The following is a 20,775-nucleotide window of genomic DNA, read 5'->3' as shown; positions in this document are numbered from 1 at the left end:
TTTCTATAGTTATCTGTAGACAAATTTCCTGGCTACCTGCTCAGTTTGAAAATCCCAATTCAGTGCGGATAGACCGCTTCAATTTTCTGTCTGAGTGCAAAGATCTGCAGGCCCTGAGCGAAATTTTGGATTCCCTCAAATCTAAGGGTTTTGTTTTGCCATTCAGTACCCGCAAACAACTTTGCTCTCAGCTGCTCCGCCGAGCCCTTAACGCCAATTCCGTTGTCGAGGCCCAGAGTTTGGTGGATTACGCCAAATGCATTGTAGATTTCAGTTGTCATGCCCTCACGGAAGCAATGTTCGAATTAGGGTTTGGAAAATCCTCGAATGAGAAGATGCTTTATGTTGTGGAGGAGAAGATTTGCAGCTTCATTTTCGATCAAGATCGTCTTTTAGAGGTATTTAATTTACCTCATTTAAGGTTCAGGATTGAATTTTAAAGTTCAGTAGAGATCGACCAGGTTCGTAATTCATATCTTAGAATTTAAACTGCAACGATAGGTTGGGATTCATGATTTCGGTTTTAAGGATCCATTAACATTGTGTTTAGAGTATAAATGATGTATTTTAAACTGCATATCTGACTTAGGAGTCTAGGGTTTAGACTTGAGAACGCCAACAGGAAACGGCTCTGTTCTAGAGTGCAGGTTTTAGATTTTATAATTCGAAGGTAGCCGAGAGTTAACGTTTAGGATTTATTATTAAAAATGGGGGTTTAGGGTTTAGCGTTTAACGTTTATGTTCAGAAGTTAATGGTTATTTCATTTTGGTGATTTTTAGTATGTGCTAGAGAAAGAGGCAAAGGAGGAGGAGGAAGCTTTGATGAAGTCTAGACTAGCAATTTATCTTGGAAATGGATTGCAATCTAAAGATTCAGAGACCAGGTTGTTGGCACTTAAATTGGCATGCTCCTGCTGCTTTAATTCCAGACTCATTTTTTTCAGGCTTCTACCTATATTTGAGATGGCACTCTATCATGAGGATTGTTCCATGCGTGAATATGTGCTGGCATGTCTGATGGATTTGATCTTTATCCACCATTCAACTATCCATTTACAAACTGTCTTCCATTTTATTTCCCCCTTCCTGTATGCTCCAACACCTACCCTTCAGCTTGCGGCTATTATTGGTTGCGGTAAGTTCTGTTCATCTGTGTCTAGAATACATTTGTTTTGATGCCACATTTTTGTGCCTCTTTCTTCTACATATTTATTTTGTTTTTTTGGGTTTGATAGCCTAGGTATAGGATCTGCTTTGGCATCCTACTTGTTTTTATACTGATGTGCTTTTAAATTCCGATTTACCTGCTTTTATGTTCATTGGTTTCAGATTAATAAAATTATCAAATCTTATCTTTTTCCTCACGTTAGAATTTTGGTGAATTTCATTTAGTTATAATTTTGATGAAATTGATAGTGTTCATAATATTTCCAGGGTGCCTTCTCCTGTATGATTGCTTCCCAGCCGAAACAGAGTGCTTATTGAGTATAATGCTTCAACGCCATGTTTATAGGCTCCCGGATTACTGTTCCCTGTGAGTATCTCCACTCTTAATTGAGAGCCACGAGAAATTGTTTGTCAACTTTGGATTCCTATCTGAGTGAAATCTGTTATGCATCAGCACAAGTGCTAAGAATGAAGAGTAGACTGACAAAATAGTCAGCCTGCAAGCATGGAACAATTTCAACCAGTAGGTTTTTACTATTTCATTCATTTGACAGCTTGAGAATGGGCACCATACTGTAATCGGTAATAGGGCCTTGGAAGGGTATTAAAGGTGACAGATGCCACAACCAAGTATACTGATAAAATCCTTGATGTATCTCGGGGCACTGTGTACATTATCTGTATCTTCATATAGGTACAAAGGATTGCATTTGCACCATTTTCAAATTGTTTTATATTTTAGACCCTGTACCATCTGAGAAATGGACCAAGCTGAGTATCATGATGTATATTTTGTATAACTACGACACATTTGGTGTGGGCCTGGCTCTCTTTCCCAAGGGTAATAATCAAATTGTAAATCTCTCCTTGCAGAAAGTTTAAAGCCCTAGTTGCCCTTGTGTTGCACACAGATAGGGCACTCCTCAGACAATTTAATTACCTACACCAACAGAATTCACAGAAATGGCAGCCTGAATCAGTTATATATGTTCTTTCAAAAATATATGGATTTAATAATGCAAATGAGTGCTTGGTTTATCTCACATTTGGCACACATTTGAAACAAAATAAGTGGCTACATCCTAATTGCTTCGGCTCCACAACGGCATCTGCACATAGATTTATGGGTAGAAGTTTCAGATTTTTTTGTCTGTTGTTAGAATACAGATAAATCATTGAAATAACAATGTAAAAAAAACGAATATTCTAAGTACCCAGGCATATAGAACAAGTAAGTTCCTTATCGATAGCAGATTTTGATGATGCTTGTGTTAAAACTTTGGAAATAGTGGGCATGTTCCCCATTGTTTTCTCTGTAGTATATAATACTGTTGTAATACCATTGGATCCATTAAGATTTGAAAATGGACTCTCTGGAAGGTTATGTCCATAGCTGTTGCAAGGAAAGAAACTCACTGATCATTACCTTTTTATAATAATCACCAAAACAAAACAAAGTAGCTTCTATTCAACTACTTCCAGAAACCCATTATTGACAGCTTGTTTTCTAAGTAAATCTTTGTCATGTTCTTTATTTTACAGAACTGCAGACTGTGGATGATGGTCTCTACTTTTCTTGATCATCATTGTCCCGCTTAGGCTCATCTTCGTTATTCTCCAGTACCTCAAGCAGGTACCCAAGATGATCGGTTGAAGGAAACTTGTTGAGATATGCATAAGAGGATGAATGAAATTACTTAAATGCAAAGTGACAGTCTCTAGAGAACATGTCTTGAATAAGTGGGTATCCTAGGTTTACATTTTGATGCCTTGGATTCTATTTCAGACTGTGGGAATCCATTAGTGAATCTATTCTCGAGGGGGTGAGAAACAACAATAGGTAGTGATGTTGTAGGTACATTTGGGTAAATATCCATTTCTTTCTTTACACCAGCTCTTTCTTTAGGAAAATAAATGTCATTTATAATCAAGCCTTCATAAAACTAGCTGCTATCATATTTCAGGTATCTGGCTCCAGAATATTTCATGTATGGCAAGGTTAATGAGAAGATGGACGTGTATTCCTTTGGAGTAGTTCTTCTAGAGCTAATAACTGGAAGAAAACCAATCAATGACAAGAATCCTAAAGGCCAAGAAAGCTGGTTATGTGGGTAGGGCTCTAGTGTCATTGCTTGTTTTGTATTTGATAATTTTGGATTCTTTTGGTTTCTTTGTCTTGGTTCAGAATCTTAATCTCTTGTAAATTTCAAAATTTAGGCAAGGCCATTACTGGCAGCTGACTCTGTAAAAGAACTTGCAGATCCACTTTTGGAAGATGCTTATGACATGAGGAAGATGAAGAGAATGGTCATTTGTTCAGCATGTTGTCTGAGACAGGCAGCTCAGTTTCGACCTCGAATGAACAGAGTAATCACTCTTATTCTCATTAGTTGCATATATATGTTTCATTTTCTGATGTCAAATTTAGTTTCTTGAAGACATTTCCTTTCCTGTGAGGAGTTAGTGCTAGAATTGTTTTTTCCCATAACAAAGAATGGCACCTGAAATATCGAGTTGATATCCTTCTGACATAGAGTAAGGGGTGTTTAGACCTAGTGTTTAGGGTTGTAATCTAAACATTTGTTTAGTAGTTCAATTTGTGAAATCATCACCCTTAAACAGGTTAGCCCTAAATGCTGATGGTGGATTATGGCAAAATATTCAAAGCCTCAATTGCCAATAATCTCTTTTTCCATTAATGAAATATAATATTCTTTGAATATTAGCAAAAGAGATTACATCGTATCTCAAACCAAAGCTTCAGTATGCAAATTAACCCTCCCTGAATAGGCAAGAAGAGCCAACTACGGTATCATCAAGGTAAGAATGCTTTGTGGAAGGTGGGTTAGATGGTACACAGAAGAGATGTTGAGATTCATTATGTCCCTTCAGTGGCTGCAAAAAGTGGATGACAGTTAATTTACCAATCGTTTTAACCATGTAACAAAGGTGCTCAATGTGCTTTAGTCATGGGGTGTTTTGTGACAGCCAGAGGGAGGCCTAAAGTCTCAACTCAACTATGCCTTTTCCACCACACACTCACTTGTTGATACATATCATGACAATACTTGTAACTACTAACGCATTCAGTTTCTGCAGCAAACCCAGCGACAGAAAGTTTCAAAAGAGAACCGTGCAGAACAATATCTTTTTCTTGCACTACAAATTGTGGTGCCTGAGTGCAGGTCAGCCCGGCATGTGATAACTCTACGTGTGTTAATTGGTCTGTGAATTGAAGAATCTAATTTCTATCTATATATATGTGTCCCACAAAGTCCATTCAAACAAATAATATATCATCAAATATGATTCATCCACATAAAAATCACCATCAGCACCAAATGTATGAAAGTTGTATACACATCATGTGAAAAATCTTTTCGTCATTCATTGTACTATTCAAAGACTTTTTATAAAAAATGATACTTTGAGCCATAATGAAAGGGAGCTTTTCCATAATTCTTCTATGCTTTTTTGTTTTCTATACACATTTTTCTATACTGAAGAATTACAACTTGATCACGACTATAGTTGTTTTCTAAAACTGCAAGTCATAGCAATAGTAGCAGCAGTAGTTCACTAGACTAGGTAATAATTATTCCCTAGGTTAAAATACCCAACACTTTTCCTGTAAACTATACTTTTTTTGGCATCTTCTGAATTTTCTATAGTTATCTGTAGACAAATTTCCTGGCTGCCTGCTCAGTTTGAAAATCCCAATTCAGTGGGGATGCAGATCTCAGTCGGAAAAAACAAAATATAAATCAGGCCCCAGGGCAGAACCTTGATGTATCCCGGGGCACTGTGTACATTATCTGTATCTTCATATAGGTACAAAGGATTGCATTTGCACCATTTTCAAATTGTTTTATATTTTAGACCCAGTGCCATCTGAGAAATGGACCAAGTTGAGTATCATGATGCATATTTTGTATAAATACGACACATTTGGTGTGGGACTGGCTCTCTTTCCTAAGGGTAATAATCAAATTGTAAATCTCTCCTTGCAGAAAGTTTAAAGACCTGGTTGCCCTTGTGTTGCACACAGATAGGGCACTCCTCAGACAATTTAATTACTTGCACCAACAGAATTCACAGAAATGGTAGCCTGAATTAGTTATATATGTTCTTTCAAAAATATATTGATTTAATAATGCAAATGAGTGCTTGGTTTATCTCACCTTTGGCACACATTTGAAACAAAATAAGTGGCTACACGCTAATTGCTTCAGCTCCACAACGACATCTGCACATAGATTTATGGGTAGAAGTTTCAGATTTTGTTGTCTGTTGTTAGAATACAGATAAATCATTGAAATAACAATGTAAAAGAAACGAATATTCTAAGTACCCAGGCATATAGAACAAGTAAGTTCCTTATCGATAGCAGATGTAGATGATGCTTGTGTTAAAACTTTGGAAATAGTGGGCATGTTCCCCATTGTTTTCTCTGTAGTATATAATATTGTTTTAATACCATTGGATCCATTAAGATTTGAAAATGGACTCTCTGGAAGGTTATGTCCATAGCTGTTGCAAGGAAAGAAACTCACTGATCATTACATTTTTATAATAATCACCAAAACAAAATAAAGTAGCTTCTATTCAACTACTTCCAGGAACCCATTATTGAAAGCTTGTTTTCTAAGTAAAATCTTTGTCATGTTCTTTATTTTACAGAACTGCAGACTGTGGATGAGGGTATCTACCTTTCTTGATCATCATTGTCCCGCTTAGGCTCATCTTCGTTATTCTCCAGTACCTCAAGCAGGTACCCAAGATGATCGGTTGAAGGAAACTTGTTGAGATCTGCATAAGAGGATGAATGAAATTACTTAAATGCAAAGTGACAGTCTCTAGAGAACATGTCTTGAATAAGTGGGTATCCTAGGTTTACGTTTGATGCCTTGGATTCTATTTCAAACTGTGGGAATCCATTAGTGAATCTATTCTCGAGGGGGTGAGAAACAATAATAGGTAGTGATGTTGTAGGTACATTTGGGTAAATATCCATTTCTTTCTTTACACCAGCTCTTTCCTTAGGAAAATAAATGTCATTTATAATCAAGCCTTCATAAAACTAGCTGCTATCATATTTCAGGTATCTGGCTCCAGAATATTTCATGTATGGCAAGGTTAATGAGAATATGGACGTGTATTCCTTTGGAGTAGTTCTTCTAGAGCTAATAACTGGAAGAAAACCAATCAATGACAAGAATCCTAAAGGCCAAGAAAGCTTGGTTATGTGGGTAGGGCTCTAGTGTCCTTTCTTGTTTTGTATTTGATAATTTTGGATTCTTTTGGTTTCTTTGTCTTGGTTCAGAATCTTAATCTCTTGTAAATTTCAAAATTTAGGCAAGGCTGCTTGTTTTGTATTTGATAATTTTGGATTCTTTTGGTTTCTTTGTCTTGGTTCAGAATCTTAATCTCTTGTAAATTTCAAAATTTAGGCAAGGCCATTACTGGCAGCTGGCTCTGTAAAAGAACTTGCAGATCCACTTTTGGAAGATGCTTATGACATGAGGAAGATGAAGAGAATGGTCATTGGTGCAGCATCTTGTCTGAGACAGGCAGCTTAGTTTCGACCTCGAATGAACAGAGTAATTACTCTTATTCCCATTAGTTGCATATATATGTTTCAGTTTCTGATCTTATGTCAAATTTAGTTGCTTGAAGACATTTCCTTTCCTGTGAGGAGTTAGTGCTAGAATTGCTTTTTCCCATAACGAAGAATGGCACATGAAATATCGAGTTGATATCCTTCTGACATAGAGTAAAGGGTGTTTAGACCTAGTGTTTAGGGTTGTAATCTAAACATTTTTTTAGTAGTTCAATTTGTGAAATCATCACCCTTAAACAGGTTAGCCCTAAATGCTGATGGTGGATTATGGAAAAATATTCAAAGCCTCCATTGCCAATAATCTATTTTTCCATTAATGAAATATAATATTCTTTGAATATTAGCAAAAGAGATTACATCATATCTCAAACAAAAGCTTCAGTATGCAAATTACCCCTCCCTGAATAGGCAAGAAGAGCCAACATATCTCCTTTCGCTCCAATATCAAGAGAGTATATAGCTTTCTTGAGAATCACTATCCTAGCTGAAATCTGGATTGCAAGATTTGAATTGAAAGCTTTGGTTTCCCCAAATAAAGTGGTTTACCTTTGCATTAAACTGACTTTGTGAAATTTCAAACAATGGATAAATGTTAATGTAAGAACGTGAACTTATTCTTCCTCATTGTTTGTCTGTAACTTATTATTGCAGACTTTGAAATTACTACGAGGAGAAGGAGATGACCTACCTTATTGGACCAAGAGGTAATTGACAATGTCCATGGAATTAGATGAGTTGATTGAGGATGAATCTGGAGAAAACTCTGGGAGTTGTGACATCCAAACTCATCTATCACTTGCAATGCTTGGAGTTGATGATGATTTGGTATCAAACAGTAGTCCATATCAAAGTGTAAATCTTGTACATGAGAGCAGAACATTGGAAGATTATTTCTATGGACATTATAGCCGTTCAACAAGCTTTGATTGATTTAAATCTACTTCTCTGAGCTTCATAATTTTTCTTACTCCTTGCTTCTGTAAAAGCTTAAATATTTTATACTTGGTGTATTATTGTGAGCCAATGCCACTACTTAGCTATGTTCAATTTCAATCACTCTCCATATTGGCTGAAGCTGTGTCTGAAGTTGAGTGGAGTCCATGTAAAGTCCCTTGCCAATTCCTTGTATAAATGTGAAAGCCATTAGTGCTCACTCGTTTTGCTGACCCACTGGTGCTCACTAGAGCTGAAAATTTTTCTTGTCCTTGCCTTTGGAGCAATTGTATGTATGTGGAAGGAAAAGCAATTATGATATCGCTATTGATATGCCAAACCATTGTTATGTACTTTTTTAGGTCTGAAGATGTGTAACTTGTCGTTTAGCTTGGTACATTCTCTTGTATACCAGTTTACTTTGAATTTGTCAATATCATAAGCCCAATAGCGATTTAAGTGTATGTCTGCATGGAAGAACTGCATTGCAGTTGAAATTTTTCTAAAATTAAGTTGTATTTAAAGAAATATGGTGTCTAAAAAGCATAGAACTCCAAACATCAAATCTCTTTGCTCCTTGTAGGCTTGAACCAACATCTCTTCTAGAGAAATTCAACAATTCTAATTTATTAATCCTATCGGCCTCTCTTTGTACCTTTTAGAAAATTGCTCATTCTAGATGGGACATATAACTCCAATGTGCTTTGTCCTCGTTACAGAGAACACAAAAATATTAATGCAGGGTATAACAACTATACCACTAGCACTACAAATCATTTCTGCTCAAAAAGGGGGATTTAAATCATGCAGCAGCTTAAGAGGGGCAGGGTCCAGCTTAAGAGGGGTAGGGTCCAGTTTCAAAAATAGCCTTACAATTGGACTAATCAAAATAAAATCTAATTCGCTTCATAGGCGTAGAGTAAACAGGTACCAATGAGGTAACGTGCAAGTGGACAATTAAATCATATTCAACATAAGACCAGCCCTCGACATACAATGCAATTGAAAGTCTTGTGTTATGAGCTCCGAACAAGATCACAAATGATATATTATTCACCAAATTTTAATCTTCCACAAAGAGACAGATTGATTCTCTCTGATTTGTCAAACAAATAAAAAAATACCAAAATTATGCATAGAATCATCTTTGAACTGTAAACACTACAGTATATAGTAACCTGGGAAAGTGATGAAGCACTCAATACCATACAAAAATAAAATTCCTTAATTAAAGAAAACACCACTGAAAATTGTGAAAAGCTGCCAAATGAACTTTGCCAATCTTTTAGATTTACAGAAACAAAGTCAAAAAACCTCTTCAAAGCTAAGTGCTTACTACCAGCCACATCCAATAGAAAAGGTTTTATGGGGCCTGATAAGATCAGAACTTGCTTGACCACGGTAAGATAAGCACCGTACCTACCTAGTGTATAAAAGAAGACTGATAAACTGGAGGAGGGGCAGGTAGTCTACTGCCAAAGTGGTGGTTGCTGTAATTAGTAGAGGAATTGTAAGAATCGGAACACAACAACGAAGGCCCCATGTTATCTGATGGATACATATATGGCCTTGAGAGCGAGACTGGAGTCCTATTTCCAACACCATAGCCTGCTCCATATAATCCTTGGTTTGATCTGTCATATGCATTTTGGCCCTGTAGGTTGTAGGATGTAACACCTGGAGCTGCACCAGAATATTGTACTCTATCCAAAGACCTATAAAAGCTTCTGTCTGCACCATTGGAAGAAGCATAAAGAGTCGGAGTTCTTTCATCTGCACTTAACGGAGGCATATATACACCAGCATTTCCTCCATTATCACGAGGACGCTTAGGTTGAGACTTAACAGCACCTGCAGACCTTTTTCTGTCAGCCTTAGCTTTCTCTAGCTGAGCTACACGCTTTTGAAGAGGATTTGGTGAGAGCTGCGATTCAAGTTTGTGCTCCTCAATGCACTTTATAACAGCTCTATAAGCAGAAAGCTCTTTTTTATTTACTTCATTCTGTAGCAGCAAATAAAAATATCGGTCAAAAAAGGAACTTCCGATATAACCAACAATACTAAGCCGACATGATCATCACATAACAAGACATTTTGTATAACAGTAATACAATCGTACTTGTGCAATAGTAGAGTTATTCCCGCTTTTTAAACTTGCCTCAGAAGCTTTCTTAGCATCTTTCAGATATTCCTTCAACAAAGGAACAAGTGCAAACTTCTCTGTCAGCCCAAATGCATGAGCAAAGTTGACTGCCTCAATTTGTTTTCAACAAAGGAACATGTGAAAACTTCTATGTCAGCCCAAATGCATGAGCAAGGTTGACTGCCTCAATTTGTTTTCCACTATTGACCAGGGTTTCTACAACATCTGCATGAAATTGTCACAAAATTTTCAGTTAATCTGATATGTCACAAACATTTGAAATACCAAAAGACAATTTACTGTGAAATAAAAAACAATACAGACAACTTCAACGGATTTGTCAATAAAGATAACAGCTATGCCAGCTTGAGACCATTTTCGTAAGTAAACAGTTCCCCACTCATGAAAGGCCTTATGACACTTTACCATAGTTGATCATCTTCAGGTGCCTTTATTAATATCAACAAAATAACTTACATACAACTTTCTACCTCATAAAAAGATGTCTACCTAGTAGAGGCCACTTAGTATCTGCCTTGCATATGAAATGTTGAGATCTAAAGAAAAGACTACCAACCCCGTCAACTTAGAAACCCGTTCACTGGACTAAACAAAAAACGTTGGGAAGGTTTACTACAGCCAGGATTACCAAAATTTATCTTCAACTCAATCAGCCACAACAAAGTATACTGATAAAATCCACCAGTCCCTCAAAAAAACAAAGCTAGCCATGAATGCCAGAAAAACAACAAAAAGCCTATCTACCAAAATGGATGGAAATTTTGCCAGCCTACCCACTGAGGCTAACATTACAGAACACCAGCCAACCAAGCTGGCATTTTTGATTCAAGTCCAAGGGAACGACAAAGTTCAGGTGTCTACCTGCACCGTGCAAATGCAAGAACAAGCTTGCATAAGTCATCTTTATCAAACTCTGACGCAATTCCAAAAGTAGATAGAAGTTGCAAGAAGGCCTGGGCCTCCAACGAATTGCCATTGGCAACATCTCCTTCAAGGTTTATCTTCGACTTCCATTCATGTGCAATACTTTTGGCTTGCTCCTTTATATTTAAGGGCAGAACTGGATGTTCAACACCCAAAATAGGATCTGCCAAAACAGGTACAAGAGATTCCAGTAATAATGTACAGGCCCGGCGTAGAGCCGAGAGCCTAGACTCTTTCTTGTCACTTGACTTTTGTTCAAGAGAATAAAACCCCTCCAAGGACTCCAACACTAACTGTGGTGGGTCAGTTGCAAAGTTTAATGCAGAGGGAACCTAATTGCAAAACCCTATTTCCAATTGCAAAAGTCATTAAGAATGGGAAGAAAGGATTTTGGGGATTATAATATCTGAAAATTTCTATTTTTAAAGTATTATAAAATGAGTTTAGATATTTATATAACAATAATAAGTGGAAATCAGAAAAAGAAAAAGAAAAGAAAAGAAATTGATTGGAGATAAACTTTTTATAATTTTGTAAATGTTATTGAGTTCCAATGCTCAAACAAAATATTTATAAAAGGTAATTCACTGGTATGTGGATGAAGTAAGCATTTGGAGGCTAATTCGTGAAGTCTGACAATAAAAGAGGTGAAATTAGAATGAGTAATGATAAGACAGACATCCTTGTATAGAAATTGCAATGAGGTTCTTCTTAAAGGTGACTTAATTGTATCACATTGATTTTGACATGAAAACATCAGCAAAATGATATAAAAGTCGTTGCAACTAGTACATCTGTGTTTGGTGCATTAATCACTATATGAGATTGAAGGAATCTGGTGCATTCTCGATCAGAACTATTGCTTGATTGACAACAACATGAGTCTTGTGTTGTACAACAATTGTATAATTGGTGCATTAATCACTATATGAGATTGAAGGAATCTGGTCGCATTCTCAATCAGAACTATTGACAACAGCATGGGCCTTGTGTTGTACAACAATTGTATAATTTGATTGTGAAGGATTTAAGGAGAAGTAATGTTGTTTTCTCTGATCCTAGCAAGGATTAGCAAATATACTATTTATTGGTCCCTGTGGTATACATTGTTTGGACCTTGTTTTCCCCCTTAATTGTAAGTGCATAAAAATATTAGATTCATAGGACAGGGTACCATTAATCATGTGATCCAATGATCTTGGACATTTTTTATTAAATTCTTCAAAACTTATTTCCATTTGATCTTCCAAAATGTGAAGATAGTTTTATTGGTTGGAACAATGCTACAACTTACAAGTTATAATAACAGAGATTTTGTTCTGCATAATGCTTTCCACCTTGCAATCTTTTTGTGGATATGGTTAAGCAATATTCTCTTCGAGTAAAGAATAAATTATTGTGTGTAGAGTCATTGGGTTTACTATAGTAATGATCGTAACATTTTGTAGTCTTTTGTTTGTTGTTATGTGGTTTAGTGGTTGAGACAATGCATTACCATGTTAATGACCCAAAGTCAAACTTAGAGATCAGAGCCCTCAATTATAAGTTGGTTGAATTTTATGAGATTTATATGCAATATTAATTCAATAATTAAAAAAAAATATAGACTTAAGCACCCTAAATAAACTTCAATTTATACATCTTTAGAATCTCATTTATGCTACATATCTACATCTTATGTACATTTTCCCATTCCCATGTCAGAATTGTTCCTCAATCTATGCCGTACTGCGTTTCCTTTGCAACATTTGGTGCAAATGCTAGTTTTATACAGTGAGAAAACTAATTATAACTCAGTTGTCAAACGAACAGTGAGAATAACTATTTTGGAGTGTTATTTTTGAAAGCAGACTAACTCATCACCCTTATTGAAAAAAACTTAAACAGACTGAAATGACTTGTTGGTGGTCCTTGAGAGAGTAAACTTTCACTCCTCTACTACGCTAGGACTATTGACCTATTTCTTTAAATTCATAAAAAAAAAAAGTTAAACCAAACAAAAACAATTAATAAAATAACTTTTTTATTTTTTATAATGTTTTTGTAATTTTGATAATGTCTTAATCAATATTTATTATTAATTAATATTTATTTACATTAATACTAATATTATTATTGTAATTACAAAATTTAACTAACTTAATACTTTGATTGCAATGCAAGTCAACCATTCCATGGCCAAAACTAACGGCTGCTTTCAGGACTCTGTGACTATTTATTCCCTGCCTGTTACGTAAATGAGATGAATTGAAAAGCCTCAACTTTCAACTGAAGCGTTGTTGTATGTTACAAGAAATAGGAAAGGCTACGTTGGGATTTTATTATTTAAATGAAACCTTCTTCAACGGCAGTTTATCTGTCAATTGCACTTGAATTTTTTCGGTATATTTACTATTTCAAAGTGAGCTGTCTGCTTCAAGTTTCACTGAGAGATCCAGACTTTTTAACAATTCTTTTAAATAAAAACATTTTGCAACACATTTATATTCGAAGTCAAAACTCCTAATAATCTTTTTAATAATTTTTTTATTTATTTTGCAACTATCGATATTAGAAAATATCGATTAAGTGAGATTATTTACTGCTCAAATGGTCCAGGCACATATACACTTATCTGAGGATGAGGATTACCTGGTTGGGTTCTTTAATCTATTTGGGGGTTCAGTGTACAGTCAAATTAAATAACAGGTCAGTTTAGAGTGGTTGAAAAGGTTTAGGAAAATTAACAAGTTAATTTTAAGAAAAAAGGTTTGTGAAAAATAAGTAATTATTGAATTATAGAGTATCTATTTTAAGTTAAGTAGGAAAGAATGGGTATGTTTTTTAAGTTAAGTTATGTTAAGCATGAGGTTGGAGCATGCAAGTCTAACTTTGGAAAACCCAAGTTGCAATCCACCTTCCAAATTGTCACTAGTCCACGGCCAAAGTAGAACACCAATGTGGAAATTTTAATTATTTATAAGGATGTAGGATTTCTTATTTGAAAATATCTCTGATTTCTCTAAATGTCATATCTTGAAAATGCATAATCTTCCTAATTTCTAGGTTCCAAATTGATAACCTTTAGACCTTCTTATCTCCACTAAAGATATGATTTTCAACTTTATTATCCAACTTACCCCTATTCTCCTTTACAATGTGTATATAAGAATCACAGCTAAATAGAATCATTTTTTTAAGAGGGTTTCTTACCAAACCATACCTCATATAGAGTCTTTTCAGCCAACACTAAGGAGGGTGATATATTCAGGTAACATGCAATACCCACTACCTTTGCCCAAAATTCCTATTGTAACCTACACTACTTAGCACGTTCCTCAGTTTTTCCATTAGTTTAACGTTCATCCTTTCTGCAACCCCATTCTATTGAGGTGTGCATGGTGTAATCATTTTCCTTGCTACATTCCATTACTTACAAAATTCCTCAAACTCATTCCCTTAAAATTCCCCACCATTGTCTATCATCAACATCTTAATTTTATTCTCTATCTGATTTTCCATAAGATCCTTAAACTCTTTAAATATATCAAAGAGTTTATAATTTTTCCTAAGGAATTAAATCTATATATTACTCAAGAGGTCATCTATAAATGAGACATGCTACAAATATTAACCTAGTGATGGAACTGATATAGGTCCAAAAAAATTATCATGCACCAATTGTAATATACCCTCTATTATCATAGCACCAAAGGAGAATCTTGCTTGATTTTGTTTCCCATATAAACAATGTTCACAAAAATCAAATTATAGAAATAAATTAGATATTCCTTCAACCATACCTTTACTGGGTAGTACTAGAAGTCCCTTCTCTCTAATATGTCCTGATTTTTACGCCACAACATAGTCTTTCCTCAAGATACTATATGATTTTTTCCTTCTTCACCTCCACTCTCAAGAACAAAGGAATTGTTGCACTTGTCACTAATGGAGCATCCTAGGCTTATAAAGAGTTCCAATCCATTCTTCCCTCATCAATACCATTTCTCTTCAAACCATCCTATAGGTTTCCATTTCAAACATTTTTTCACATCTGTATCACTCATTTTTCTTACAAAAATCAAACTTTTGGTCAATCTTCGGATGTGCAATACACCATCAAAAGACACTAGGATTTTTTCCCTCTTCAACTTCACTCTCAAGAAGAATGGAATTGTTGCACCTATCACTAATAGAGAATTCTAGTAGCTTATAAAGAGTTCCAATCCAAACTTCCCTCATCAATACCATTTCTCCTCAAACCATCCTATAGGTTTCTTTTTCAAATATGTTTTTCACATATGCATCACTCATTTTACTTACAAATATCAAACATTTGGGAAATCTTGGGATGTGCAGTACACCAAGGAGTGTTCTAATCCTTCAATTCATGAGCTTCAACTTGAATTTTCCTCATCTTATGGTTCTGGTTGTTGACTCATCTCCTAAGAAAACATCAAAACCATCATATATTTCATACTCACAAAACCACCCCCTATGAGGAGTCATATGAAAAGATTCACCTAAATCAACCAACCACACCTCATGATCTACATGTTTGTTTGATGAATCTATACACATCTCCTCCTTCATTTTGAGGATATGTTTGCCTCTGTAGAAAGAGCATCATAAAATACCTTCCCTTTCTCAGCGCTTTTGTATTTTTAATGTTTCCTTTAATGCCCTCATTTTCCACATATTTAGTATACCTTTACAAATTATCCTAGATATTTAGATCTTCTTCTAGATTTAGATTTCCCACTTGATGAATCATTTTTATTTCTCTCTTGAGAGCATCCTTGTATAAATAAGGAATTTTCATTTTTACTTTCCATGCTTTTTTTTGTCACATCTCCTCTGATAACTAGGATGAGACCATTTCATTAAAGATTGAGGTAATTGCATTACTACCTATGAAAGCAAGCAAAATATCCCATGAGTTTGATAAATAACACAACAAACTAATAATCTTATCTTCACCTGAAATATTCATATTAACAAATAATAGCTGACATGCCACAATATTGAAGAAATTCATATTTTTGTCACCAAGTCTCCATCGTTTATCCTCAAGTTATACAACGTTTGTAGGAATAATTTTTTCACTCAATACAAACTAATATAAATCTTGTAACTTGTTTCACAATTCCTTCATTGTAGCTTCATCTAAAACATTCAGTAATAATGAACTTGAGAGACAAAACCATATTGTGATCTTTCCTTTCCAATCCAAATTGGTCGAGTCTTCTATCAACATCCCCTAAGTGTGATACCACAATCCATAGAGATCTGTTGATATTCCTCAACCAAAAGATCTTATGTTTTTAATTCCATAGCTCAAAACACCACCCATTTAATTTCTTAATATTTATCTTTGAAATTCTCACCATTTCCTTTCACCACAAGTGTCGATACCACAAATCTCCAACTGTAACATGGTTTTCCATAAGATTGAGCTAAAACCCTTAGCCACAAAAGCATTCTCTTGAATCCAAATTTCTGTGGTACAAAATGTAGGTTTTAAACCCTTAGAGTTAATAACTATGAACATATCCATCATAAAAATAAAAAAGATGCAATGGCATACCCACACAAAATTAACATAGATATTTTACCCTAGAAACCCAAACTGGAAAGAAACTAAAATATTTTTCAATATATAATGTCTTTAAAATTTTGCAATACAATATAAAACCCAATCCATTAACCCTAAATTAGAATATAGTTGCATTTCCCCTAATCATAATTACATTACCATATACCTCAAAACTATGTGCCATGAAACCACAAAAAAATGAAAACCATATCGAGAAGAACCACCTAATAAAAAACTCTAAAGAAAAACCTATCGATAAAAAAATATCGATGATTTTCACTCAATGGACCCATTCAAGCCTTTGTACATGAGCTATGACCTCCCATGTGACCACCCATTATGCTCAACACAATTAATAATGTATGGGGCTAGCTGTGCAAATAATATAACACATACCCAATCTGGTGCATAGGACTTCACTATTGCTCATGTGTCAATTCCTTCTTAAAGCTATTATGATGCATTTTTACCATCAATTACTCCTCTAAAATCATACATTAAGGGCATTGATTATATCGTATTTAACCACCTTTTGGTTAGAGAGGCCAAGCTTGGTTCATCATTATATTGTTTTATATTTTGCATATCAATTTCTATAGCATTTCATACATGAGCACTAATCTCCTAGTCTAATTAGCAATTGCCCATTGTTTTTCCTCCATAAATACTTGATCTCATATAAAATGACCCAAAAATATAAAGAAAAACACAAAATGCATCATCTGGAGTGGAGTTAATGGATGCCAAGCCCTTATATAGTCTCATTCTCACTCCTAAACTATATTAACTTATTTTCCATAATATAGAAGGAGGTCTATGAGGTCGGTAATAGTTAGAATCAACACCTACACATAAAAATAATGAAAATTTACATTTGTATTGAATAAAATTTGGTATAAACATAATTAATCTGCCTTTCTAGTTGTTCTTTTTTACATCATCATCTTGTTCGGAATCCCTTGGTCCAATTATATAGTCCATCCTTGGATTTTAAAGAATATTTTAGATTTATTTCCTCCATAAGGATTGGTGGTTTTAAAATATTAAAAGTGATCTAGTACATTGCTAGAGTTGAAAGACTATAGGCTCAGGTGAATAAGGTGATGCTTCATAAACCAACGTACAAGCTTTACTTGTACTTATTATAATGAATCAATATATATCCCTTATTTCCTTCCCTTATTTGGATGTGCATATTTTCATTCAGTTTATGGTTAAATCAAAGTCCATATTTATGAAGTTTAATGACTTGTTGGATTCTTTGAAATAAATTGTTGAAATGCCAAAATATTTTTGATTGATTGTTTGGTTGTTTCATTGTTTAAAGATATTATATTAGGTTGGCAATAGATGATTGTTGTGATCTATCCCTTTGCAAATAGAGAAAGGACATACTAAATAGAATCCATGAATTTTATCTTTAGTCAATATACTTATAACTTTAATGATTTGGTTTGAAGGAAAGGAAAGGAGTATTTTATGCATGTTAGTCATCTTCCTATCTATGATATAACCCCTTCGCTAGGGACCTTTTTTTCCTATAGAGTAAAAATATTTTCAACATTCTAGCAAGTTATATTGAAAGGACAACTTCTATGCAAGGCCAAATGGTACTCCAAGGAGAATGTAGAGGAATTTTGTCCTCACTCTTTTCAACAAAAACTACTAGGGACCAAAAAACCTCCATTTTCAAAATATATCCTTCTATGATTTGGCTTCTCTTGTGGTATTTTCTAGTTTGGAAAATTAGAGCTATGAGCTTATAGGTTCCATGTTATGATCCATAAATTATCGTGGATATTCCACTGGATAATTTATCACAACATATATATTAAAATATATTTCAAAACAAAAATTTTGAGACAAATCCTCAAGCCAAAAACTCTTCCTCTTTCATATTTGCACAAGAATAGCAAGGGAAATCCAAATATATACAAAAGGAATGTGATTTATGTACAAAAGGGTTAGAATATATACAAACTTACATTATAAAATCTAAAAGTTACATTATGAGTGTTTATTTCTCCTTATATTTTTGGATCTGCTAATTACTATTTGTTATGTATGCATGTGAATTATAATTATCTATAATGTCAAGAACAGCAAAATATAACTCACAAACAACAAATTAAAGAAAGATTTAATCTAGGAAACCCTTTGTTAAAAAGTGAGGCTTCTTTGCTCTCTTTCTTTGAATGGAAAATGGATGCAAGTACAAAGAAGTGAGGCCTATGGCCCATGGACAGTTATAATTCACAAATCATCTCTTTTTTCTCTCCCGCTATCCGCTTTCGGCTACTCTACTCTTCTATGGAATGAAATGCACTCGAATAGAATTGAACCCCTTTCCTCCTATTGGTCAAGTTATAACATAGCTCAACAGCCTAATAGTGGTTATGTTTGACTTTTTCAACCCTTAACTAGAGTTACAATATGAAATTTTCTAGTATTATTCATCATGACTACTTGGTTAGCCTCTTCTCCATGAGTAATGGGGGCTTATGTGGCATCCTCCCGAATTGTGGTGGTCAAAAATAGGAAGGTCAACTTTTGAGGGGAATAACATTTGTATCAGTTTCCGATTAAGGAAATTATTATACATTTGGAAAGGATGTGTAGAATATCATAATAAGGTGAAGCACTTCAAAGGAAAATGTTTACCCAAAAATTATATGCCTCAAATTTCTCTAAGAAGGTTTTTGGCCACAATTTACCAAACTGGGTCCCACTAGTAAAAATGGTCCTGTAAGTTGATTCCTCCACTTTTTCCACTCCAAAAGCTTCAAGATGGATGAAAAAAGAATATAATGATCCAATTTGAATCACACATCCCCATTTTGGAGGCTTTTGGTTCCCAAAAGCTTATGTTGAATGAGGTAATGAAATTTTTTGTCCACCTTTTCTCGAGTGTACCATTTAGCGTTTCCCATAAGTTATCCCTTCAACCCAATAAACCAAAGGTTATGTTTCCTACGTATTGTAATCTAGGATCTCTTATACAAAATTGTATCCAATGTTAACTATTCTTGAGCATTTGGTGTCAAATCCTCTATAGAAGGTAGCACCTATTCCACTTTCTAATCTGGCATGAAAGGCTCATATGGTTTCATATTCTCTACATTCACCACTAAGTAAATGCACATTCATGGGGGTGGACTAAGTTATATGCATTATCTCCCACCTTTTCCAATATATCAAACAGATCATATTATAGAGCCTTGATTTTCTTACCGAGACATTGTAGCCTCTCCTTGCTCAACTATAACCATACCTTGTCTCCCACCTTGAAGGACTTCTCTCTTTTTTGTTGATCATACATAGCCTTATATTTTTCTTGTGACTTCAGTAGTGTCTCCTATACCTATAGATGGATTTATCTAATTTTCTCACAAAAAAAATTGACCCTTAAATAATCCCCTATAGGATCCTCCCTCGCTCCTCCTTCCTACCCATATGTAAATTTAAAGGTGAAGGTAGGAGATATCAAGAACACATTTCAAATGGGGAATTACCAATAGAAGTGTGGAATTTTTTATTATAAGAGTGATGTATATATACCATATTTTCTTCCCGAGTCTTTGGATGCTTCTGATTTTAACCCCATAAAAGTTGCACCAAATTCTTGTTCTCATATCTACTCATTTATCTATGGATGGAATGATATAGACCTATTTAACTTTGTGTCCGTATTCTCTCATAGTGTAGTCCAAAAATCTTTGAGAAATAATGTGTCCCTATCTGAAATGATGCTCCTTGGTATCTCAAAGTGCACCCAGACATTTCCAAATAACAAGTTTGCTACTTCTTTCAAACTAATGGTATTTTTATGGGGCATTCGAACACCATCTTGTTGAACTTGTTAACTACCATGAACAGGTAGTCATGTCCCTTCCTGGTTATTGGTGAACCTCTCAAAAATTCCATGGAAATGCTTTCACAAGGATGAGTGGATACTAGTAAGGGATGATATATAACATGCATCATGTTACTAGGCTTACTAGCGTTGAACATTGTAACTAGGTTCAGTCTTCATAATGACATGTGTAATTGTGATTTTTAAATAATTGATGTAAAGAAGAAAAATAAAATGCTTGTATGATTGCTTCATGGGTTTCATGAGAAAGAGATTTTATTTTTAGATGGCTCCTTTTGTGAGCCTTTAGGATTTGTCATAAAATTCAAAAGAATCAATGTCATGTATGGAAAGACCTTCTTGAGCATGTTACAAATGTATACAAGTCTATAGGATTTTAAAATAGCCCTCCAAGACAAGCACTTGTTACTCCTTTTCAAGTCGGCCTCAAGACAAAGATAAGAATTCATGTCGGCTCACCTAAATGGAGAGACACCTATTCAGTTTCACTGGTCAGCTTATTTATATGGCACAACTAC

General features: G+C 34.8%; 1 protein-coding gene and 1 long non-coding RNA gene across 2 annotated transcripts in view; one reads left to right on the top strand and one right to left on the bottom strand.

Moving 5' to 3' along the window:
- The first annotated feature begins 1,505 nt into the window (after positions 1–1,505).
- LOC149144754 (uncharacterized) lies at positions 1,506–3,267 on the top strand. Its single transcript, XR_016265051.1, has 4 exons — positions 1,506–1,861; positions 2,710–2,800; positions 2,954–3,007; positions 3,132–3,267. It is a non-coding gene; the product is annotated as an uncharacterized LOC149144754 (long non-coding RNA).
- Positions 3,268–9,143: 5,876 nt separating this feature from the next.
- The window catches only part of LOC149144753 (FRIGIDA-like protein 4a), a 52,870-nt gene continuing 41,238 nt past the window's right edge, over positions 9,144–20,775 (bottom strand). Inside the window, exons 2-5 of the mRNA XM_089452261.1 lie at positions 10,746–10,971; positions 10,072–10,088; positions 9,840–9,940; positions 9,144–9,722 (exon numbers count right to left, since the gene is read on the bottom strand). Of these exons, the coding sequence (XP_089308387.1) occupies positions 9,144–9,722; positions 9,840–9,940; positions 10,072–10,088; positions 10,746–10,971 (923 nt within the window). The remainder of the gene's footprint in view (positions 9,723–9,839; positions 9,941–10,071; positions 10,089–10,745; positions 10,972–20,775) is intronic.

The sequence above is a fragment of the Pinus tabuliformis genome, chromosome X (assembly GCF_031772625.1).
Source record: "Pinus tabuliformis cultivar Carrire ecotype Pingquan chromosome X, CPIR1, whole genome shotgun sequence".
Taxonomy (NCBI): Eukaryota; Viridiplantae; Streptophyta; class Pinopsida; order Pinales; family Pinaceae; genus Pinus; species Pinus tabuliformis.
This window is presented reverse-complemented; position numbering and strand designations above follow the sequence as displayed.